The following is a 23,920-nucleotide window of genomic DNA, read 5'->3' on the forward strand; positions in this document are numbered from 1 at the left end:
ATGTCCACCCAATAAACATAAAACTTATTTTAAAAATTTATACAATAAATCGTATTATCAATCGGTTTGATTTGGATTAACAATTAGTTAACAATCAATTCGATGACCTGATTGCTGAAGGTCCGTTGAAAGTGAAAGTTTGAAAACGATTGAAATTGTTGGCATAATTTAACTCATCATGATGATGAAAGTTAATCTGATGAGAAACAGTTAAAATGAACTTGAATTGTTATCATCATCATGTAAGAAGACAAAACTGGTTATAATATAATTATCATGATAATAATAGTTGATTGTGACCTTATAACGATAACAAAGAGAAATGAACAAAGTCTCTTTTGAAAACAGAACTTTTTTTTTCTTCTCCATCAATTATATGCCTTGAATTTTGTTGTTGAGATAAAAATGAAAAGACCTTGAGATAAGTTCATGATAACCTTCACACAGGGTTGGGTTCAATTCAGTCTTCATCATCATCATCATCATGAACATCATCATGAACAACAACATCATCAACATGTACTTAGTCCTAAGCAACTAAATCTTTATCAAGGTAAAATCCCATGTAGGCGAAGTTGAAATTTTTTCTTCTTCCTCTTCAATTTTTTTCCTCTGACAACTTTCAACATCATCAATGAACAATTTACAAACAATCAAGACATTGAGTCATTATTGTAATCACAATTAACGTGAAAAACCTTGTTCCATTGATCGACTTATCAAATTGTTGTTGTGTAAGGACACACACTCACACAATTTGTTGTTTAATTGTTGGAAATCATTTATTAACAATTAGTTGTTGTTACTGTTACTTTTAACCCACAATTTGTAAATGGTAACAATTTAACTTTCACTTTAAACAAGGTTTTTGATTGTAATTAAATCGTCTTACCTTTTTTTTTTATTATCTCATCGTTTTAACAACAATTTAAATTTAAACTTTTCAAACTGTCTCAATGTTAATCATTTCTGTTTTTCGAGCTGTAATCAAAGATGATTAAATTGAAATAAATGTGAGAAATAAAAACAAACTTTTGTTAATTGATTGTTTTGATTTGGTAATATTTAACGTTTATTTTGTTGTCGTCGTTAAATGATGTTCAAGATGATTAAGATGATGATTATGATTTATATAGTAGTTTGATAGACAAGTTTTGAAAACAAAAACGTGAAAGTGAAGGATTTAGTTGATTAGATTATGATAAGAGAGCCAAATGAAGATTTACCTTAATTGGTAAATTCACTGGAATCCATTTTTAATATATAAGGAATGATACTTTCAATCTGAACATTTCCAACAAGACCAGAAAAAAATAGCTCCTCAGTTATACTAGGAAGAAGGCTTCGTAGTGGCATTAGACGGAGTAAAAGTTTACCGAAACGGCTTAAGGCATCGTCACCTAGAACGGTCTCGGTGACATAGTTACGAAGTTCATTAACGGCTTTTTCTTGAAACTTTTCTATTTGACGGCAACATAATAATTGACTGATGGCCAAATTTTCGGGACTAAACAGAACAATTGCTTTTAGATATGCATATTCACGATCGTCAATCTCTAATCTTTGGATGGAGTTGACGAAATCTTGAAGTTTACATATATGATCGGTAACCTGCTTAACTCTTTGAACCGAGAGTTTATCTTGTTGTAGTGTTGTCTGTAAATGGGTTACAATGGCTGACAAAATGGTTGTCAAAGACATTACTTGGGAACATTGGGCAAGACCAAGGACGAAAAGTTGACACCAGCAACCTCGAATCAGAGAGGTTTGAACGTCAATGGAGAGTAATTGGAAGGCTTGGACTGATTGAGCCCAATGAACGGATAGAAATAGTAAACGAGAAGCACTTTCACAGATATACTGAAGTGACAAAAATGTTGAAGTTCCAGTGCTGGGCGGAGTTAAATTAAATTGATAATGAGCCTCATTAAGAAGGGTTCCCTCTAATTCAAATAAGTCTTCACTTTCACTTGAATTAGGACCTCCAGAAGCGAAATCCATTGCACCAAAAAGTAGAGCAGCTCCTTCGGAACTTAATCCCGTTCCACATGCTATTTTAGCCATTAAATCAAAAGCTGCCTTGGAAATCATTAGACTATTGGCTCGAGCTTGTTTCTCTTCACTTGACTCATTTCCTGAACCGCTTCCGCTTGTATTGCCACTTCCTCCAGCAGCACCATTGTTACCATTGCCTCCACTCATGGATCCATTACCGATTACATTACTTGCTGCTTTAAGTAAAGGTCTCATACTTGTTTCTACAGAATTAGCATTACTGTCGTTATGATTAGCTCTGAAGGCGACCAAATTAGATAAAACATTCGCTAAGGTGCTTAAATCGCCATTACTGGTTGACGTTGCAACAGCTGATCCATTACCACCAGAGGAATTACCATCTCCTCCATTGCCCCCTCCACTGGTCGGATGGTTACTTTCTAATAGGCTTGCCAGTTCGGGTTGATTGGAAGTTGGTTTAGGAAAGATGGCTCGATGGTGATTGATTACCATTGAATTATTGGATGGTGAAGATGACGAGGCCACCGTTGACAGAGATCCAGTCGCAGCGGCAACTGCTGCTGCGGCAGCAGCACTTAAAGGCCGTATATTAGGCACTAATGAGTTAAGATTACTAATAACATTTCCAGAATTATGAAGGTTATTATTGTTATTATTATTATTATTATTGTACTCTAAAGCAAGTGGTTTCCGTTCTGGTTGACAATGGTCCGCTCGCATTCCCATATGTAAACATTTTTGAAGTCGACAATACTGACATCGATTACGATGGTGTTTGGTCACCTCACAGTCCTGGTTTGCTCGACAAACATAACTTAACTGTTTACGAACACTTCGTTTAAAAAATCCTTTACATCCCTCACAAGATATTGCACCATAATGACGACCTGAGGCTTTGTCACCACAAACTACACACATTTCGAGTGATTTTTTATCCATAGGATAATTTGACCCGTGACTTGGTGAAACACCAGCATAATTAAGGCCACCGGGGGTTGATGAACCTAATGGAGGTGATTCCATGCGAAGTCTATCCTCGTCTGGTGATCGTTCAGCCCATTCAGAGCCAGAGTTTTCAGGGGAATTGTCGTAATCAAAAGATGACATAGCTACAACTGCACTGGGAGATGTTGGTACACTGATATATTCAGTTTCCAGGTCACCACTGACACTATTGCCCTCACCACCACTACATGGGCTTGGAGGTTCACACTTGATCGGAGTTAAAATATCGGGTTTAACCATAATTTGTTTTTAGAATATTGACACTTAGAATATATATATATATATATGATAGATCCTTTTAAATTTAATAGAGATGATGATGATAAGAAGAATAATTTCCAAAAACGATGAAACAAAACATTTAAAAACAAAATAATAATTCAAATAAAAACAAAGAGAAGAATCAGAGAGATGAGATGAAATGAAATTCTCATAAAATCGTGTGTTAATTGTGTGTGTTGATGTCACTTTTTTTCCTTTTGCACTTTTACACTCACACTTGGTGCGTACGAGTAATAGCGCGAATTAAGAGCGCTGATTTAATAAATTTATCCTCTTCACCATAAAGAGAATAGTCAAATATATAAACATGAATATAAATTTTTCTTGTCAACAACTTTGGGCTTGACTTTTATCCTAAAGATGAGAGGAAGAAAATGAAAGTTGAATTTAAAAGAGGAAAGTTGATGGTTCATGAAAGAGAAAGAAAAAGAAAAAGAGAAAAAGAGAGAGAATGAAATGGAAAGTGTATAAAACAAGGTTAGATCAAGTTCAAGTTTAAGATTCTTAAGCAATAATAAAGAAGGAAAGAGGAGGAGGTGGAGGGATGAGGAGGAGGGAGGAGGGAAAATAGAATAAAAAGGAAGAGAGAGAGAGAAAGTAAGAGAGAGGAAAATGAAGAGAAAGGAAAGATCAAAATAAAATTTATAAGAATAAGGCCAAGTTCACTTTCTTGGCCATTAACGAGAAGGAAAAAAAGAAAGGTTTAAGGGATATTTGGTTGAATAATGTGACCTTCGAGTGAGCGGATTTACCAGTTTGGTTAAGTATAACCTGCTGAGTTAACAGTATAGTGTTGCATTGTTGCTAATTTTTCTGAGAACAATTTTTTTCTCTTCTAAACAAAAACAAAAACAAAACCTTAACACGAAAAGAATAAGAATAGAAAATATAGTGTGTGAGAGAGAGAGAGAGGAAAGAATAAAGATCAAAAAGCATAACCATTGATTAGGGAGAACATTGGAATTGATTGAGTAACCATTGGATTACAGATTGAAATGCCAAATGAAATAGAACATGTGTTTACCGATAATAAAATCTGGTTCATTTTGTGTGTGATTATCTCATTTGATTTTAATGGAAAATTATTTTTTTCTCTTCTTTCCTCTCTTGCTCTCTCTCTCACTCATTCTATCGTTTTCCCTCTTTCTATTACTAAAGATTAAAATATGTTACTAGGAAAACAAGAAACCTGAAATATTGGAGAAAGAGGAAAAAGAGAAAATGAGAGAACAAGAAATAAAAAGAACACAAAGAGACACCACAAACGATTGTATTTAGAAGCTAAAGGGAGGAACACAATGCAACAACACTATACAATCTAACAGAATTTTACTTCTCTCACTGAGTAGAGAAAAAAGAGATACACACCACACACAGAACAGAAAATCTTCCATATCAGAGAGAGAGAGAGAGAAAAAATAGAAAGGGAAAGAAAAAAGAAAGAGAGAGATAGTAAAAGGGAAAAACTCAAGAGGTTTTTAAAGGTCATCAAAAGAACACTGAGTATAATAATAATAGTAGTAGGGAGAGTGATGAGAGGAGAGAGATAGAGGAATTAATGAAAGAAAGAGAGAAAGAAAGAAAGGAAAGAAGATAGAGGAAAGAGGAAAGTGGAAAATAAAAAAGTAAGAGAAAAGAAAAAAAGAAAACAGTGAAAATGAATTGATCAGTTTTACCTTTGGTTTTTTATATACAAATATTCACGGGTTAGACTCGTTGTTCCATAGTAAATATGATCACAATTAGAGAAGAAACGTTTCTGTTGATTGGGAAAAGATCTCAAGTAATTAGAAGATTTTAAGGTGATAATCATGTTCCTTTTTCACATAACAAAACAATTTACAGAGTAAAGACTTCATTTAATTAATTTAATCAACAAAAATACTTTACATCAACTATAACAATCAACTGGAATCAGTTTGATTCTAAGGTAATTATATGAACTACGCACAATCAATTCCAAACCAAGAGACAAGGTCGTAAAAAGAAAGACCAAAAGAAAGAGAAAGTAAGATAACCTTACGCCATCTATCAATTCTCAACTGTAACTTGTCAACTTTTCCATTGGAAATGTTTACCTTTAACCTTTTCCAATCGTTGAGCAATTTGATTAACTCTTCTTTTGTTTTCTTCTTCTTCTATTATAAATTGTTGCTCGTCAAATGTTCTACTCTTGTTAACCTTTGTTACCTTTTTTATGATGACCTTTCGAAATGGATTAGCAATGGAAGACACTCGATGAGAGTTAACTGTTTACACGATTAAAAAGCATTCGGATTAACGATTGGAGACAAATTGGGTTTCTTATTTTAGAAAATGTTATATTTACATTTAGATAAACACTTATGGAGATGGTTAAAGATGAGAGGAAGATGAGAACATTAAAAGACTTTGACTTTTGAACTTTCATCTGATCGATCGTTTTATCTCTTATTCTCTTGTACGTCAGTATAGTCACTTGCTCCTTCAATCTCTTTGATTAATTGTCATTAATAAATTGACATCAACTCGACATTTAATCTTCTTCTACAGTTAATTCACTAATCTAAACGATGAATGAAACTAATCTACCAATTGGTTTACCCTAAAGGGATAAAAAAGTAAATTTTTTTCTGTAAGTTTGTGAATGAGATTCAAGTTGAAGTTGTTTAATTTGTGGTCATTTTTATTGTTTTGTTTACGATAATTGATTATTTTCATTTTCGAATTTTAAAATTTGGAAAATTTAAATTATCCAAATTGTATCGAAATCAAAACAGAATCAAATTTTGATTCTCTTTCCAACATCGAAATGGTTTTTACAATTTCGGTCAATTGGTCTTTTGGTCACTAATTGTTATGATCTTAATTTAACAAGGAAAAACAATCAACATTAATCTGATTAGTTTGAATAATATGAAAACAATAATCGAAGAGGTTAAATTGTTTCAAGATCAAATTTGAACAATCAAAATAACGGATCACCAAAATAAATAATTAAAAATTAATCTAATCTGATTTTTGTTTAATGAACATTTAAAGCAAAAAAGTTTCTATTGAAACTTTTGATTTAAAATTAATTACATCAAATAATCAACATTTAAGAAAAATCAATAAATTTTAACAGCCAGAAAACAATCAAATCAGTGAATTGAACAAAATTTTACAATCGACATTCAATTTTACTTGGAATCAATCATTATAACGGTAACTAAATGGCTTGACAATCAGATCGTGGTCAATATCAAATTGGTAATTGTGCTAATCAAACTTAATTATCCTCGAATTGGCAAATTGATTAGTTACCTTTGTTGTTTAATTAAATCAGCTCATTTAACATTAGCTCACCTTGAGTTCAAAGAAATGACCAAGATTTCAATTGGAATCGCTCCTTCAATCGAGTGCGATCAGTTTTTGGCCTGAAGGCTCGACGATCGTAACTGTTCAAAACTTCCGTTCGTTAATTAACTTTAATTGTGAATAATTGTGGACAAATTTTCATTTTGCAAAAAAAATTTAATCACATTCTATTAGATTTTGATTAGTTGATTAGTTGAATTTTTTTCTCATTGATGTTACATTTGATTAATTTTGGTCGTTGTTTTCGTTACAGTTTTTGATTTGCAATTTGATTTGATTTTTTACTGTGTTTAACAATTAAAGTGACCAAATTAAATTTACATTGATTTCAGCTAATAAATTTGATTGATGATGGTAGAGACTAAAGTTTAATTTATATTTAACAAATTTTTTTGTTATCGTTCAAACAAATTATATTAATTCAACATTTATCGTCTTTCATCATCATTATCCCAACATCTAAATCAAAAACTGTTTAATTGATCGTGATACTTGATTGTTGTTGATTGCGACGAGAGAGAAGGGCAAATGACTAGCCTAAAAGATGCACAGAGCATTAAACATAAAAGAAACGGAATGAGAGAGTGATATTTGTATCATTGGATTTTGATAAGAGTGTTTTTTCGTCGTTTGAATGTTACTGTGCTCTTCTTGGTGGAATGGTAGGCGGTGGGTGTTTCGGTGGACCGGCGGAGGTTGTTGGTGCCTTAGTCCGGGCTGGGATTGGTGGTGGTTTACTTATCGGACAAGGATCGTTCATCGATTCCAAGTTGGGAAGGTTTTTAGGTCTTTCTGGTATGAGTGGTGGTGTATCGAGAACCGATTCAATGGGAGGCAATGGAGGAGCCGGTGGGAGTGTTTGCCAGGGTGACACAGGTTCATCCAGGATATCATCTGTTTCAAATGAGTCCACTCGTGGGGGTGGTAAAGGAGGTGGTAATGAAGGTTCATTTCGGTCATAGTCAACGTCTAGATCATCATCAGAGAATCCAAAACTTCGTGAATTATTAAAATCATTAGACATTGGCGGTGGAGCGGGAGCGGGCATATCAGGTGGTGGCATATTGAAAACTGTGTCTCCGCCGTCTGAGTTTGCTGTTGGGAAGGATTGATTTCCAATTAATCGATTAGATATTTCAGTCGATGTTAATTGTTGAAAAGCACCTGGAGGTGGTGGTGCAGGTCGAACTGGGATAGGTTTAGTCTTGGAATTTTGACCTGAAGATGAAGACGAAGATGCTGAGGGTGGAGGCGGTTTTGGTGGTGGTCCTGTTAAACTACTGGTGCTACTGCTATTTGACCCTCCAAGACCTTTGGCGATTGCAGGAGGGGGAGGTCGCGACGGTGGGTGAGTTGGAGTTGATCTTCCAGGGATCGGAGGAGGTTTATCATCAGAATCATCACCGGTTGGACTTGTTTGACACGGAGTAGCAACAGTATATAAATCATCTTCAATGCAAAGTGTGTTCGTCGTGAGCATTGACGCTGAAACTATTGATGAGAAATCCTCGTTATCAGGTGAGGAAGGTGATGATTCACATAAAGATACTACATTGTTTAAGCCGAGACTCATTTCTTTGCGATAAGTGTCCATCCAATTGGTTGTTTTAAGTTCAATCCAAAGATTAGGATCTAATAACATAATCGATGATGATTTAGATACTTTAAGAGCTGATATACTTTCACGAAAATGTACCGTTAGATGATTTTCTCCCATTCGAACCAAAACAATTTCGCCTCCTTCATCTGCAAGTAGTTTAAGTATCGATGGTACCAAAGTATCACTAAACCAGAGGCACCTGCCTTATGCTTAACTAAGACACAAGCATCTTGTGGTCCCGATTCTGCTACGAGGCGGGAAAATATTTCCTCTAATGCTACATCATCGAGCCTTAACACGTCGATACCAAACTCACCGATAACAGGTCGATGGTCACTGGTCTTCAACTCTGCTCGACCATAGAAAATGATGTTACCATAATTGAGATTCTGTGAGTCTTCACCCAATCGAGTAGCGTAACGTTTTTTAAAGAGTATACGATCAGTATAAGCGGGCACTCGACATTTTTCACTTGTATCGTAATCATCTGATTCAATGTCATACTTATAAGTTGGCGGGAAATTAATTTCACCCTCTATGTAATTACGGAAAACTTTTCCTTTGGCTTGTTGTACTTTCAGTTGATCATTAGCCATTAGATTTGACCAATCACGTGAACGAGCATAATCTTTGACACGCTCATTATCCAGATCAATTCGGTAATTGAAATCTCCACACCAGAAGATTAAATCATGAGAATTAAGGGTTCGTCCTGAAGGGAAACTAAGTTTACGAGTAATTTCTGCATAATCAGCATTTCGATCTTGGACCTGAGATTGACCAGCAGCGAAATGGGCACAAACAAAACATATCGAAGTATTATGGAAAAGCATTCGAATGGCAACTCCACCTTTGTTACCAGTTGCACCTCCTAATCCAGTTTTAACGATATCGACAGCAACATCTCTGAATAGACCAGAGGATAAGCCGAGAGAGAGAAAAAAGAAGCAATAAATTATCAATGCGAGTTGAATTGAAGTCTTTTCTTTCGTTATGAGATAATATAATTCTTGGCTTTTGGATCTCTAAAGAAACTGGGTAATAATGAGTTAGAAAACTCAGCTAAATGTAACAAAAAGAAAACTCAAAGAACAGGTAATAAAAAATTACCCTTCGGCTATTAAACAACATTTTTTGGGCAATTGATTTGAGGTTAAAGTTAACTGTTGACAGAGAGCTTACATAATCGTTTATTTACTGAAGTTGTTTTCAACATTTGGAATAGATTTGCGATTAGATAACATTTTTGAGAATCACTATTGGGATTTCAAATATTAATCTCATGATAAAATGTTCAAGAAATCACATGAAGACTTAATCTGCTTACGCCTTTTTGATTACGATTCAGTCTGATTGTTTAATCTTAATAACACCTTAACCAAATTGAGCTAATCTCATCTTATCTGGGTAATATATTTGCGCTTCAACAATTAGGGGAGTATTTTTGATGAAAATTCAGCAGATGATAGATGAAGAGAAAAAATGACTTTCATAAAGAAAACTGAATGAAATTGCTCAGAAAAACAAGGTTCCTGTTCAATGTAACTTTTTGTTTGCATGACCAAGCACAAAAAGTGCGACTGATATTATTGTTGCTCGACAAGTGACAATGACAAAAAAGAAATGACGGTGAGGAAAAGTGTCATGGTCAGAAAAAAAGAATCAACTAATTAGCTATAAGAATTGGGTTCTGGATAGAATCATAATAAAGTTAATCCAACAAAGGATTGAAGATGAAGGTTTAGATTACCTGATAAATGGTGCATGTTGAGGTCGAACGAAAATAAATAAACAAACACCAACAAGTTGTTCACTAGTTACTAGAACATAATTAGTGTCCCGTGAGATGGTTTTTTGGAGTTCAACGAGCCATTCACGTTGATTAGATGTACTTGCAGCGACAATGTTACTTGCATTGAGATCGACAATTTCTTCAAATCCGATAGCATAGATATCGGGTGGAGCATTTTCATCAGAAATCTCACCAAGAGAATCGTCCAGAGAAAGATCCATTATATTGTGAAAGGCTCTAGACTTTTTATAATCAATAAGCCAATCGGAAAGTGGATCACTACGACGGTAAATTATACTATTGAAATGTTTTCCTCCATTAACATTCCAAGTACCAACGACGACTTTGATTGATACTGGTTTAGTAAATTCAAGATAACGATCACAGAGAGCAATGAGGATATTGTTTGGAAGATGGAGATAATGTTGTGGAAGAAGAGATCGAGCTTTGTCAGCTGTTTCGTGGTTCATTGATTTACCAAGTAAAAGGACATCGAAAGCTTCCTGTTTACTGCTATCGAGAAGATTATTTTGTATCGTTCGAGCGACGGAAAGAGTACTATCTTTGATCTGGAAGAGCGGAAACAAAAAGAGAATAAAATAACCAATATGATGATTTTCTAGACGAAGAAATTTGATTGACAGGTTTTATTAATTACCTTTGATTTGCCTTCAAGGGCTCCAGTTCCAGCGTAAATACGACTTATTTGATCTCCATTGATAATCCACATATTTTTAAAAGTTTCTTCAAACCGAGAGGCGATTGTCGTTTTATCCGTTAAATTCAAAGCAGTGAGTTGCTTTTTGAGAATCTGAATTGAGGAAAAGAAGTTGAGAGATTTAGATAATTGGACGTTTAAATTGATTATGTTAACTATTTTCCTCCATTAACATTCCAAGTACCAACGACGACTTTGATTGATACTGGTTTAGTAAATTCAAGATAACGATCACAGAGAGCAATGAGGATATTGTTTGGAAGATGGAGATAATGTTGTGGAAGAAGAGATCGAGCTTTGTCAGCTGTTTCGTGGTTCATTGATTTACCAAGTAAAAGGACATCGAAAGCTTCCTGTTTACTGCTATCGAGAAGATTATTTTGTATCGTTCGAGCGACGGAAAGAGTACTATCTTTGATCTGGAAGAGCGGAAACAAAAAGAGAATAAAATAACCAATATGATGATTTTCTAGACGAAGAAATTTGATTGACAGGTTTTATTAATTACCTTTGATTTGCCTTCAAGGGCTCCAGTTCCAGCGTAAATACGACTTATTTGATCTCCATTGATAATCCACATATTTTTAAAAGTTTCTTCAAACCGAGAGGCGATTGTCGTTTTATCCGTTAAATTCAAAGCAGTGAGTTGCTTTTTGAGAATCTGAATTGAGGAAAAGAAGTTGAGAGATTTAGATAATTGGACGTTTAAATTGATTATGTTAACTATTTACTAACCTCAAGACCAATAAAAGTTTGTACACTGTTGGTTCTATCTAAGCAATCTACACAATTAACTCTGAAACATCCGGTCTGTGAGTTTTTCTCTACCCCTTCACCCATTGAAAAGAATGAGAATTCTTTCATTTGAGAACGAATTTCAAAAGCAAGTTGCTTTTGCAGATTATCTTGACGACCTCTTGGACATTGTGCATGATAATCAAAGTTGATCAACGGAATCTCTTTGGTTAAACAAGAAGCTTTATGATGAGCTTTGAACATTTTGGTTAACATGGTTTCTCCCTCTTTACTTCCCATTAGATTGATAAATGTTGATTTACCATATCGCTTACGGAGACAAGCGATGTGTCTATCATATGCCGGCTGAGAAATTTCACTTCCTCTGGACATTTTGATCTTATGAGAGCCCAAATTGATACCTGGCTGTTCCCAGAATAATGGAACTGATCCTCGAAGAAGAATGTAAGAAGATACACTTGAGTCGAGGTAAATTGCCTGTTCTGTTTCGACAAAATTAGCCACGTAACCATCATCATCAACACCACGAACATTGAAACGTGTACCAGCACGTTCGGAGGATAAACGAGATATAAGACAGGCTCGAGCTTGTTGATGACCAACATAAACGGTACTGATTGCTATTCCTCCACAAACGGCTTTCAATAACCATCTATCTGAATCGACGCCATAACGGATAAAATGTAGATGAAACACTCGATTCCAAAAGAAACGATTATCCGTTTCGTTAGTTCGTAATTTTCGTTGTGCGTTTAACGTTAGGTCAAAAGGTTTTTCGTCTTGCAGTGCAGTCCATGAAAAGTAAAAAGTACCCGAGTTAAGGACTCGCCTAATCTCTTGGATTTTATCGATGTCTGATGCATTGTTTCGAAGTGAGATGAATGTTGTATCAGTGATTCGAAATATTTCCGATTTGGCGATTTTACCAACAGAGACACAAGCGTTGACCAGAACAAGGTACAAAAGATGACTACTGTCGCCTAAATTTGATGGAAAAAGGAAAAAGATTTGAATAATTAGAGAGGTAAGCAAATTAAATCGATGCATAATTCAAAATTAGTCAAAGATTCCGTGAATAATATACATTGTTTCCTAATAGTAATCAAGGTTTGCAATTTATATGATAGAGTTGGATGCAAAAAGAAAACAAAAGACTCACCCAGAGGTAATTGAAGTACACCTAAGCATCCATAGGCATCATCAAGTGAAGTATACAAATGTTTAACAGAATCAGCTTCACTTCCAGCTAATGATGAAATGTAATACACCGATAATTAACAATAATCAAGGATAGTTAGAGGTGTGAGCGATGATTAACCCAAATGATTGATGAATTTCCATAAAAATTATTTTCGATGTTTTGAGAGACAGAAAAATGGCGATTCCAATGGACAAAAATGGAAGAGAGAAAAAGAACAAAAAAAGAATTCAAGAAGATCAAATATTAGATAATATATACGATCAAAACAGTGAGTTCTAAGGTCAAACGAACGAAAGAATTATAAGGCTATTCTCTTACCAAACGTATGACAAATTAGAGAGGATCAAAAGAATAAGAAACCTTTTCAATATCGAAGAACAAAAAAGTTGATAGAAAGAAACAAAAAATAAACGAGATGAAGATGAGTAAATATTGAAAATATAAAGAATTGACTTTAGCTTAAGGCTGATTGTTCCCAAGCGGAACGGGTCAGGATGAGACAACAACAGAAGGTAAAGACAAGGAACTAGAGAATGAAACAAAAGATGGTCGGAATAATTGCGAGAGAATAAAAAAACAATTGCGAAACTTACTCAAAGTGGTGATAACCTCAGCTTCGAAGAGAAGAGCTTGACTCTTATCATTCCTTTTCTCCAAAAGAACCGAGTAAACCGAATCAACTTTATGCCAAACCTTGAAAACCTTTCCCAAAACCATCACTTTGGTTGTGAACCGAAAATCAAAATCAAGAGAAAAACAAAAATATATTGAAACAAAAAGAGAAAAAAACAATCTTATTCCTTCTACAACTGTACAATCAGAGAACAGGTAAACATAATCATCGGATGAGGTTATGTTTCAATTCCAAATGGAACATTATTAACAAAAATAAGTTGATTAAGTAGAAGAACAGAAATTAACAGACAAATAAACAAACTGAATGTTCATCTTTACGGCTGCTTCAGATTCTCCAACTGAATGACAGAAACACACTTTTCTATCAACCGATAGATGGCGTTGGTTCGAGAATCACCAATTCGATTAGGATTAATTTTTTTTTTTCTTGTGTTTTTTTTTTTTAAATTAACTAATTAAAATGGAATTGGAATTAAAATCAACTTAATTGTGAAAAAGTTCGTAAATAAGTGTTGGTAGAACAACTTGACACCAAGTAAGTAAAAATAAAATAACAATTTATACCCAAAAATTTAAAAAATAAGTAGGACCGCATGGTTCTTATCTTATGATATATTATAATATAACATTGAACGTTTAGTTCGTAATTTAAAAATTGTTCCATCATGGAAAACTTATTTAAAATAAGAGGAAAATTATTATTATAATTGATTCAAAAAAAAAAGATAATACCACTGACCAATTCTCGTGAGAGATCATAAGTGGATTACTCAACAAAGTCACCTCAGTATCAATAATATAAGCATACGGAAGTGTTAGATGTTATAGATGCTCCATCGATTTCAGGATTTTTCGAGGTAAATGGAACACCAAAGTAAACTTAAAAGACCAATGGACAATACTGATAATAAGCAACAAATCAACCACAGAGTAGAATGAACCGATTCCACGAACTTGACGTCCACGGTAACCAACCTTGATGGAATCTTTAATATTTGAATAGTCAAATTTTATCCATTCACCTGAATATGTAACTCTGGCCTCAGGGGCACTTCGAGATTATTTCTAATTTTTGTAACCCATCACCTTTCCCTCCCTTTTCCCCTCTCCCTGGTACGGTTGTCACTGCCGGAAACGATGAATTTCAATTCATCAGCTTCCCTGAGGCCGCTGCAAAGGCCCAGAGAGTCATTTGGAAAAATCCTGCAGCAGCAAATAAACCAGCAGGTAAACATTGAGTCATGATTGTGAAAAAGATCCATGAGTAAACTTCATAGGTGTAGTTTGGACAAGAGACGAAGTTAAAGAGAATCGTGAATGGATTGATTGTTGGTACTGGTATCTTTCTTTCCCTTGTTCCGGCAGGTCGAAGATTTCGCAAAGCAATGTGAATGCTGAAATTTCCAAGTTCAGATAAAATGAATCCAATGAGCCCAATGTTTATTTGGAGACTTCCAAATAATGGTGGAGTGTAAAGAGGATGGTTGACATAATATCCAATGTAGAAAGCGAAACCCCAATAGTAAGAACAATTCTGTAAAAAGATATGTAATAAATTAGGATGAATTTTTTCGGAACGAATTCTAAGTTGTAAGAGAGTTTGATTATACCTTGAATAGGTTGAAAAGAGGCATTGTACCATGAGAGAATCTATGAACGAATAAAGTTTCAATAATTCTCTTAGCATAATGGAATGACCAGCAAATAGCCGCATATCTTCAAAGGAAAAGAGAATAAAAAAGATTAAGTTATTTAAGTGAGAAATATTTGGATAAAATAATTTTGTGTAGATAATTTCCCCTGATTCACTTACTGAACTACTTGGTGCATCGGTTTAGTGGCAGCTCCTTTACCGTAGAGAAGTTCTGGTCTGGTATAAGAAACCATGTAACAAACCAAAGGACCGAAATATTCCCAGAAGAAAACAGTTTTCCAGCCGATTTGTGGACCCAAGTCTTTGAGGAAAAGTTTCCTACCATTTTTGAGATTACCACTAATGCTCTTTAACTGTACATCATCATCAAGGGACTTTCCCCCTGTAAAAGGAAAGAAATTTAAAATTAATTTTAATAGCAATAAGAAAAGACAAGAAAGGGCAAGTTTAAGAATAGATTGTGAACAAAATTGACAGCAAATGACGAATTAAAATGATAAATTGGAATAAAGATCGATTAAGGTTTGATATTTTACAAACAATTAAACTTACTTGGTTCAAGACGAAGTGCTTGTCTGTCTGGATACAATGATTTCTCTGAGAAAAAAGAAGCAAACATGATATTAGACAATTAGATTGATCCATTTGCAGCTACAATTAGATACAAATTCAATAATTGAACTACTTACTCTGTTTGAAAATTAATTTCTTGATATCCCGGATCTTAGAAGATGGACTGACATCAACAAGAGTGACAATTGTAGATTCGCTGGTTCCAGCTTTCAAAATTTCTAACTGCAAATCAAACGAAAGAATCAAAAAGAGTAAAATTAAACTGATTGATCTGAAATTTGATCAAAATTCGAAAAGATCACATTGATCTTAATATAAACAACCAAAAAATTAAACAAATGAGGAAACAGAATGAAGAAAAAAATTGAAAAACCAGATTAATAGAGAAAAGGAAAGAGAATATAAAATAATATGATTTGTCTAAATAAAGAAAATGAATATGACATTCAATCTACTTACTTCCATGTTGGTTAGATGAACACAATTAACTAATTGTTAAACCAAAAGTGAGAATTAAATCAGAAATTAAAAAATATCAGCAACAATCAAATTCTGATACAAATTGATGATGTTTGCAATGAATTCAAGTTGATCAACCAGAAGAGAAAAAATCTCATTTTATGTCACCAGTTTGCGAAAACCGCGAAATTCAAATAATCTGATTAAATTCTTTTTTTCGATTCGATAAATTAAATAGACTAATAGAAAAGTTAATTAATCGATTAAATAGATTTCATTAAAAATTATTTTATCTTATCGGTAACACTGACTTTATCAATATTCTGATTGCGTTAATTGGATCAAAATTTAATACATTGATGTTGTCATGTTGTTTGAACAAAATTAATTTTAATTACTTTTAATTGTATTGAGTCATTTATTGACAATTAAAAATATAAAATAGATTTAAATGCATAATAGAAATATATTAATTATTGCAGAGATCTTTCATTTTTGGAACAGTCTTTGACATAATTTTTATGGTGATAATCACTGAGGGGGAATGTTGATTAGTCGATGGGCAAATTTAACCAATTAATTTGATTTTTTGAGCATTTAAACGTTTAGTCAATGATTTTGATAATAAAAGTGGAAAGATGAAAAATATTGCACCAATTGAGTAACTAATTACGGCTCCGAATCGCCAATAAGCTGAAATTAACGAAAAAGAAAACGAGATTAGTTGAACCATTTGAATGATACCAAGACTCGATTTCTTACTTAAGGAAGATATTATTGGACCTAAGGCTCGAGCCAATGAGCCGAGAGATCGAAAAGTACCAAGAATAGTCCCTTTTTGGTCCAAAGGTCCAGTCGATGATGCGAGTGTCGTTAAGCAAGGGACAACAGCCGCCGATGAAAATGAATAGAAAGCCAGTCCAGTGTACAATTGTGGGATAGTTTGGGACAAACCGATTGTTAGAAATGCAATGATGATAACCATTAGTCCCTATTGAGAGAATTATAATTGTGATTAAGATTCTTTATCATCAACTAATTAGCCAAACTCACCATGGTTATCGTTCCAAGTTCTTTACTCGGTTTTATCCTACGAACGTAAGTTCCTTGTAAAAGTGCCATTAAAATGCCACTGAATAAGTAGATCTTTGCTTGTTGCATTCTACATATAAAGAAGAAAGTAATTAATTGGTTTATTACAGTAAATTTGATTGAGATGAAATTGTTACCTTGTGTATCCGAATCTATGATGAGTTAAAAAAGTTAGAGTGTATTCAAGTCCAGAGTAGAAAAATAAGTAGAGAAAGTAAATGAATCCCAAATCACGAATTGTTTTTAATTCTAATGGTCGAAAAAAATAACAGAACAATTAAATTAACGAAATATTGGAAAATTATTATTATATAATTACCTTCAGATCGTATCTTTTGAACATTCGTGAAACCAAACAACGAGATTGGATTAACATAACCAAAAGCTTGAATCAAACCTTTGGTTGTTGATTTTGCCTGAAAGGAAAGTTAATCAAAGTTAATTTAATGGAAATTGATTTTCTACCAGGAAATTGATTCCTCTTACCCTATTTGATTTGGCAAGTGATTCTTTGAAGTAAATGTAGATGAAAATTAAGTTAATTGCAGCTAAAATGGTTGAAGTAATTGCGGGCAGAGCAAAAAAATGTTGACCTGAAGAGATAATTGTTTTTGAATAGTATGAAAAGAAGGCACCAATCAGAGGGCCAAAGATAAACCCGATCGAGAAAGCGACACCGATTAAGGCCATTCCTTTGCCTCTTTCCGACTGTGACAATAAATCAGTAACAATCGCCGTCGAAAGACTGACATTCCCCTTGAACAGTCCACCCAATGTTCGAGCGACGGTAAACAACAAAAAAGAGCCCGAAGAAAGTGACCAGATAAGATGAGAGATCGTAATCCCGACGAGACAGATTATCATTGAAACTCGACGTCCATAGACATCGGAAAAAGCACCAATGAACGGGGAAGAGATGAACTGTAGAAACGAAAACCAAGATCCAATCGCACCAGCGAGTAGAACTTTATTCAAATCATTTGGAGCACCACAATAGATTCTAAACGTTTCAATGATAGAATTGAATTGGTTGTAAAGGCCACTCTATATGAAGAAAACATTAACAAAACCATCAGAGAAAAGGATGAAAACACTTAATTATTTCTCTTAATTACCTTGTCATTGGTTTCATAATAATCCAAAATTGAAGGCATAAGGGGTAAGATAATTGTGAAAGCTAATAAATCAAGAATCAACGAGATTAAGATAATATAACAAGAAGAGTTCATTGTTTCAACGATTCTATTGTTTTGATCCCGATGTTGACATTAATTGTTGATCGATTTTCCTTGATGACACTTGTTGATTTCGAGATTTTGACAACTTGATCAATGATTAAACGGCTAATTAATATGTAATGTGAGTTCCCAATGGAAATGGATTCCAATCAACAACAATCAAAAATAAACAAACAGATAATCAAATGAAAAGTAAACACAATTTTCTTGCCACGTTTCATGTTATTGTGATGAGAACTTGATCATCTCTCTCTTTTTATCTTCTCTTTCTTTTCTTTCTTTTCATTTTTTATCTTCTCTTTCTATTGGGGTTTTGTGTTCTTCCGGAGCTGAAAAGTTAATTGTTCAATATTATTGATTAAATGATTTGATAAAAAAAGAGAAAAGCTATAAAAGTAACTTGAAAGAAACTTCAACGATCTTTTATCGATTGGTTGATTTTGATTATTTCTTTTTTTATCACATTGATTATGATTTTGCTTGATTGTTGACTGAACAATTTAACTGATGGTATCGTAAATTATGAGCAAATTGACTCGCGATTGTCAAATAATTAGAACACAAAATTATATTTCAATTGGAAATTAAAGTTTTCTCTTGGTGTTTACAATTAAGAATCTTTTTTTTTCTTGTTTGGTCGGACAATTGAGTGAAAATGGATCACAATTAGTAACAATTTAAATTGTAGACTTGTTTGGTAATTATTCTGGTGGATGGTAACAAATTAAGTAAATTGTACAAGATAAAGAATTGATTGAAATTTTAACGATAAAAGTTTTTGATTAACTTGAAAAAAAAGACGAAAAAAATGATCGAAACTTTTTCTCATCTCGATTTAAATTAATTAGTGATCATAATCAACATTAGAATAAACGTTTACCCAATTAACTAAATAAAAACTAAATGTAATTGTAATCAAAAGAAGGATTTGATTTTTTCCATTGGACAAATAGACAACAAAACATCCAAAGACAATTAATTATGATTTGGGGACAATTTAAATTGCTGGGGTTGTAAGAACAGTTTGTTTCTTTTGTTGATTAGATTGGAGTAATTAAATTTTATGGGATAACAGTCGCTCTTTGATGTAACTTGAATTACCAACAAGATCCTCACACAGAATTTTTCCTTTGGTTATTTTTTTGATTGTCTTAAGTAGATCGTAATTGATTTTATCGGTAACAACGGAGTCTTTTTTATAATCAGTGTGACTTTGGACAAAGTGACGGATCCATTGAGCGGTTGTCAAGTATTTACCCGAGGCTCGACTAGAAATCAGATTAAGGTATTGGCTAATTGTACAATGTGTTTCTGCATCAATTTCCACACTAAGTAAATAGTGTTTCAAGAGAGGTACCAATCCGGGGAACTCTCCGCTTTTTCCATTAATTATTTCATCGATGGTTAATAGCACACATGATTCGTCGATATCATTCTCAGAGATATTGTTGTTTGGGTTACGATTAGAGTTTTGTTTACAATTCTGATCGGATGGATTAGTTTCGCTAGAACTGGCTGCTCGTAAACAGGCTGAAGCTTCGGGTGGACTAGTATGGGTAATTATGCGTTTACGGAACCAGAATCGGCACCTTTGAACGGCATCGCGTTTTTGGGCCTCTTTCATATTCTCATCCACTTTAGATATTGGTAATAATAAGTTTAGGCGGTAAGATAATATTATTCTGGTTAAAAGTACAACGAAAACAACTAAGGCAGCATTTTCAAATTCTGTTATTTGAACTTCCATTGGACGAAATTCAACCCTCCACCCGATTCCAGGAGCCGATGGTGGTGGGGGTTTGAATCTCATTGTTTGCCAATTAGTCGATTGAATATTCTCGAAATGATCCATTTCCTTTTCATCATCTTGGTCAATTTTCTCTCGGTACAAGGTAATTGGATCACGAATGAAAAGATGAGCAATATGTTTGGCAATTAGAGGATCTACTCCTTCAGTCACCATTTTCTGATAATAAACTTGATCATAAGTTAATTGAATGTCATTATATTTACTTCCGTCCTGTGAGATGTAAGAGTCAATTGAATCATATCGTGATTTACTTATTCGAAACTTGGAAAACTTCAAAGGTTCTTCTCCAAGTTCCTCTTTGGTTCTATCGTCGACTGCTTGAGATATTACACTCCAACGACAGTCGAGATCACAAAGATGCCCCCTTTGAATGGGAGATGCTGCACTCAAAGCCATCATAATGGGACATAAAGGTGTCAATTGGTCATACAAAATCCTCGCTTCATCAAGATTCGAGGCTTGAAAAGTGACTTGAAGGCAGCAACAGCCCATACCGAATCCCATGGCATCCATATAAACATGATCCGCTTTGATCGCTTGTTTCGCTTCATTGTCGGTAAAATCCTCGATGAAAGGATCGGGAGTTTTGACATCACGGTAAATGGGAATGTTAATTATCACTCGTCTTTTTCTTCGACTTCTAATATTTTGAGCAATAGTTCTGAATAGTCGGTGAAAAAAGTCGAAAAATGAAATTAGTTTTACAACCAAAAAGTAAAAGAAATGAAAGATTGAGAAATTACCGAAATCTCGGATGACCTTGGTAAATCGCTTTGTCGGGGAAAAAAATTGATCCGGTGACACTTTTAGCAGGATCGTGATGAATTAATGGCCAGGTAAAGTCTTTGCATCCGAGTCTTTAATATGAGTTTAAAACAGAGACAAAGATAAAGATATAAAACATTATCAAGATAAGTAAATATAGATCAGAATTAAAAAGCTTTTAGATAATAATAATTATGATGATGATGAACAAGAGACAGGTAAAAATGACATGAGTATATCTCATGTAAAATATAATCAAGTGCAATTGTGTCATCCATGGATTAGATTTACCTGGGGAAACTTGTGATACACAAAAGAGCCTCGTCCTTGGATAGTAATGATTCAACTTCCTTTCTTCGGATTTTCATGTTCTTTTCGACCTCATTGAAATTCGAGAGCAGAGTAATATCAAGATCTGATGCTCCATAAGGCATACCCGGTGTTCCTTCAACCATGAAAGCTCCGAACTGAAGTGATTGGTGAATTGCAATGAGAGAAAAAAATTACATGTCGACCATTAAAATGTGATGAAAACTCGACCAATCGATCGAACATTTTTACCTCAGGTCTCCAAAGGCAAGTTCGCTTGTCACCTTCTTTCGCTTCCCGTTCATCCATAATCGAAAGGATCTCACCAGCCTTAAGGCAAACTCGGGCTTTCTCTTGTTTGCTGTCAAATTTAATCAGCATGTACTCGATCTATAAAGAGAGCAGTAATTAAGGATGATTAATAGATAAAATTAGGATAAATTAAATGGGATAAAAATACTATAAAGTAATTAGATTGTGAGTATATTTCTTGGGGTAAGATTGTCATCACTTATAAAAAAACTCTAACGATGATCAAGCAAAAAAAGTAAACAATCAATAAATCGTGATTAAGTAGCAGTGACACATAAATCTATTGGTGATATCAATAGAATACCAATAGTTGGTCTATTCCTTTGCTGGAATCAACTGAACAATTAAAGGAGAATAGGAATTGCGACCTTACCTCATCGCCCCATTTAAGATATTCATCTTGTCTATCTTTTAGTCTATGATAAGCATGGATAAATTGTTGTATTCCGTGTTCACGAACATGTTCAGCATATTTACGTGTCTCATCCCAGGTCAGAGGTTGTCCGAGTGTTAACAAGCCCATAATAATCACAACAATAACACAAAACAATAGAAATTAAAACAGAAAAAGCTAAAAAAGAGAAGAGTTGATCAAATAGAGAGATTAACTCTCCGTGTACTATTAAATTATTTAGGTGGAAACTAAATCACATATGAAACAGGAACAGTTAATAGGTGAATTAGAGAGTAACCGAATTAACTAATTAAATTAACAGCGATAACTAATTGGTAAAATGGTGGAAAAGACAAAGAGTGAAAAAGACTCTCGATTCTCTGGATCACAATTTGAGATAAAATCACTTGGGATAATCTGTAGATTTCTTGGTAACCAGGGTTACTCTTTGGAGATTAACAATAAATTAGCAAAATATTTACTAATTAACCTTTAAATTAATGGTTAATATTTCCATTAATAAGCGTAACAATTTAAAAACACCAATTAATGATTAACATTTAATTGTTGCCAAGATTCATTACAGTTTCTTGATTTGGTTTTTTTCACATTCGGCTAACTGTTCATTCCTATGTGACATCTAGTGTTCTTGATGACAACTATTTTTACATGAATTTGTAATTAAATATTTTCCCTTTTACTAAATCGATATAATCTTAATCCAATGTGAGTGTGTATTTGTAAATAGATCACAAATCGGGGCCTCCTCTCTGTCAATGAAAGATGAGAATGAATAAGTTTAAGTTGTAACAGTTGAGAGATTGATTGAATTGACTATTTTTCTCTCACCTCAATTATCGCCATTTCAAGGCTACTTAATGGTTTCCTTTGATATTTTAACGGTACATCTTCAAGTCTGATCATGTTAACGTTTTTAGAAGATGATGAAGATTTAGATGTTGGTTCATTTACCAAAGAGGTTAATTTGTCTAATCCACCTTTTCTAAATTTAATCAATGGAACATGATGTTTAACGATGAGCTAAAATGGACAAGAAAAAACAGAAAAAAAGATTAATGAAAACGATCAGAGTTACGAATCACAAGCAAATTCTGGAATTCAAAGACTACCTTCATGGCATTTGAAGACATGGTGATCAGAGGTCATAGAAAAATATCTCAAAACAAAAACTTGGTTAATTAATTGTCGAGAATTAAAAACAAAGATTAAGGTTGAACTCCAGCTGATCAAAGTTCCCTGAAGAGACAATAGATGGAAGCTCTTATCCATCGACTGATTTGATTTTCTTTTTTTTATCACATTGATTATGATTTTGCTTGATTGTTGACTGAACAATTTAACTGATGGTATCGTAAATTATTAGCAAATTGACTCGCGATTGTCAAATAATTAGAACACAAAATTATATTTCAATTGGAAATTAAAGTTTTCTCTTGGTGTTTACAATTAAGAATCTTTTTTTTTCTTGTTTGGTCGGACAATTGAGTGAAAATGGATCACAATTAGTAACAATTTAAATTGTAGACTTGTTTGGTAATTATTCTGGTGGATGGTAACAAATTAAGTAAATTGTATTAATTTTTGATTCAGCAATGGAAGTCAACAGGATAAGGTTGTCTCAAGAGGAAAAAAATCAACAAAAATCTAATGCATAACCTTAAACAATTAAGGGAATATCCAAAAAATAAAATTGACTCTTTGGCCAAAAAGCTCTTCGTCTTTAAACTCTTGACGAGTTGATCGCTATGCAATGTTAATAATTAGTTAAATAATTAATTAATGAAAATTATTTAAAAAATTTTTCTATTCATTTTCGTAACTACCTTCAATTTCTGTTACATTCTGAAAAAATTATCGATTTATCTCAATTAGAACTCGAGTTATAATCAATTGATTGTTGTCCTTAAACTTTGCCGAGGACTGTATTTAGAAAATACAAGTTAATTAG

General features: G+C 33.6%; 5 protein-coding genes across 5 annotated transcripts; all 5 read right to left on the minus strand.

Annotated features, from left to right (window-relative positions):
• Positions 1–1,045: 1,045 nt before the first annotated feature.
• On the minus strand, positions 1,046–5,191 carry LOC128396522 (orphan steroid hormone receptor 2-like). Its single transcript, XM_053357117.1, has 2 exons — positions 4,980–5,191; positions 1,046–3,657 (listed from the first exon to the last, which is right to left on the minus strand). Exon 2 carries the CDS (start codon positions 3,259–3,261, stop codon positions 1,228–1,230), a length of 2,034 nt encoding a protein of 677 aa, XP_053213092.1. The 5' UTR covers positions 3,262–3,657; positions 4,980–5,191; the 3' UTR covers positions 1,046–1,227.
• Positions 5,192–6,777: 1,586 nt separating this feature from the next.
• LOC128396526 (synaptojanin-1-like) lies at positions 6,778–13,685 on the minus strand. The gene is given in 7 exon segments (XM_053357120.1): positions 6,778–8,433; positions 8,436–9,148; positions 9,993–10,603; positions 11,261–11,413; positions 11,488–12,488; positions 12,668–12,754; positions 13,303–13,685. Coding segments are annotated over 7 exon segments (3,843 nt in total). The 5' UTR covers positions 13,427–13,685; the 3' UTR covers positions 6,778–7,279.
• An 804-nt stretch (positions 13,686–14,489) lies between these two features.
• On the minus strand, positions 14,490–16,188 carry LOC128396559 (probable very-long-chain enoyl-CoA reductase art-1). The gene is made up of 6 exons (XM_053357162.1): positions 16,032–16,188; positions 15,689–15,794; positions 15,552–15,596; positions 15,159–15,381; positions 14,956–15,061; positions 14,490–14,879 (listed from the first exon to the last, which is right to left on the minus strand). The coding sequence occupies exons 1-6, from the start codon at positions 16,035–16,037 to the stop codon at positions 14,490–14,492; spliced, it is 876 nt and encodes a 291-aa protein (XP_053213137.1). The 5' UTR covers positions 16,038–16,188.
• Positions 16,189–16,399: 211 nt separating this feature from the next.
• LOC128396524 (major facilitator superfamily domain-containing protein 10-like) lies at positions 16,400–18,607 on the minus strand. The gene is made up of 7 exons (XM_053357119.1): positions 18,239–18,607; positions 17,610–18,167; positions 17,443–17,539; positions 17,261–17,372; positions 17,085–17,193; positions 16,794–17,022; positions 16,400–16,724 (listed from the first exon to the last, which is right to left on the minus strand). The coding sequence occupies exons 1-7, from the start codon at positions 18,350–18,352 to the stop codon at positions 16,600–16,602; spliced, it is 1,344 nt and encodes a 447-aa protein (XP_053213094.1). The 5' UTR covers positions 18,353–18,607; the 3' UTR covers positions 16,400–16,599.
• A 307-nt stretch (positions 18,608–18,914) lies between these two features.
• LOC128396523 (glutamate--cysteine ligase catalytic subunit-like) lies at positions 18,915–23,242 on the minus strand. Its single transcript, XM_053357118.1, has 7 exons — positions 23,082–23,242; positions 22,801–22,992; positions 21,931–22,721; positions 21,498–21,635; positions 21,228–21,403; positions 20,915–21,028; positions 18,915–20,832 (listed from the first exon to the last, which is right to left on the minus strand). Exons 3-7 carry the CDS (start codon positions 22,078–22,080, stop codon positions 19,416–19,418), a joined length of 1,995 nt encoding a protein of 664 aa, XP_053213093.1. The 5' UTR covers positions 22,081–22,721; positions 22,801–22,992; positions 23,082–23,242; the 3' UTR covers positions 18,915–19,415.
• Positions 23,243–23,920: the final 678 nt, after the last annotated feature.

The sequence above is a fragment of the Panonychus citri genome, unplaced genomic scaffold, assembly GCF_014898815.1.
Source record: "Panonychus citri isolate SS breed McGregor unplaced genomic scaffold, ASM1489881v1 Contig00144, whole genome shotgun sequence".
Taxonomy (NCBI): Eukaryota; Metazoa; Arthropoda; class Arachnida; order Trombidiformes; family Tetranychidae; genus Panonychus; species Panonychus citri.

Coding starts and splice junctions, on each gene's coding strand:
- LOC128396523 (XM_053357118.1), bottom strand. CDS start 22,080: ATGGGCTTGTTAACACTCGGACAACCTCTGACCTGGGATGAGACACGT. Junction 21,029..21,227: donor TGTATCACAAGTTTCCCCAG/GTAAATCTAATC, acceptor CTCATATTAAAG/ACTCGGATGCAAAGACTTTA. Junction 20,833..20,914: donor CAAGGTCATCCGAGATTTCG/GTAATTTCTCAA, acceptor CCGACTATTCAG/AACTATTGCTCAAAATATTA.
- LOC128396522 (XM_053357117.1), bottom strand. CDS start 3,261: ATGGTTAAACCCGATATTTTAACTCCGATCAAGTGTGAACCTCCAAGC.
- LOC128396559 (XM_053357162.1), bottom strand. Junction 15,382..15,551: donor AGCACTTCGTCTTGAACCAA/GTAAGTTTAATT, acceptor TTCCTTTTACAG/GGGGAAAGTCCCTTGATGAT. Junction 14,880..14,955: donor CTCTTTTCAACCTATTCAAG/GTATAATCAAAC, acceptor ATCTTTTTACAG/AATTGTTCTTACTATTGGGG.
- LOC128396524 (XM_053357119.1), bottom strand. CDS start 18,352: ATGAACTCTTCTTGTTATATTATCTTAATCTCGTTGATTCTTGATTTA. Junction 17,373..17,442: donor TCAAAAGATACGATCTGAAG/GTAATTATATAA, acceptor TTCGACCATTAG/AATTAAAAACAATTCGTGAT. Junction 16,725..16,793: donor TCCAATAATATCTTCCTTAA/GTAAGAAATCGA, acceptor CGTTAATTTCAG/CTTATTGGCGATTCGGAGCC.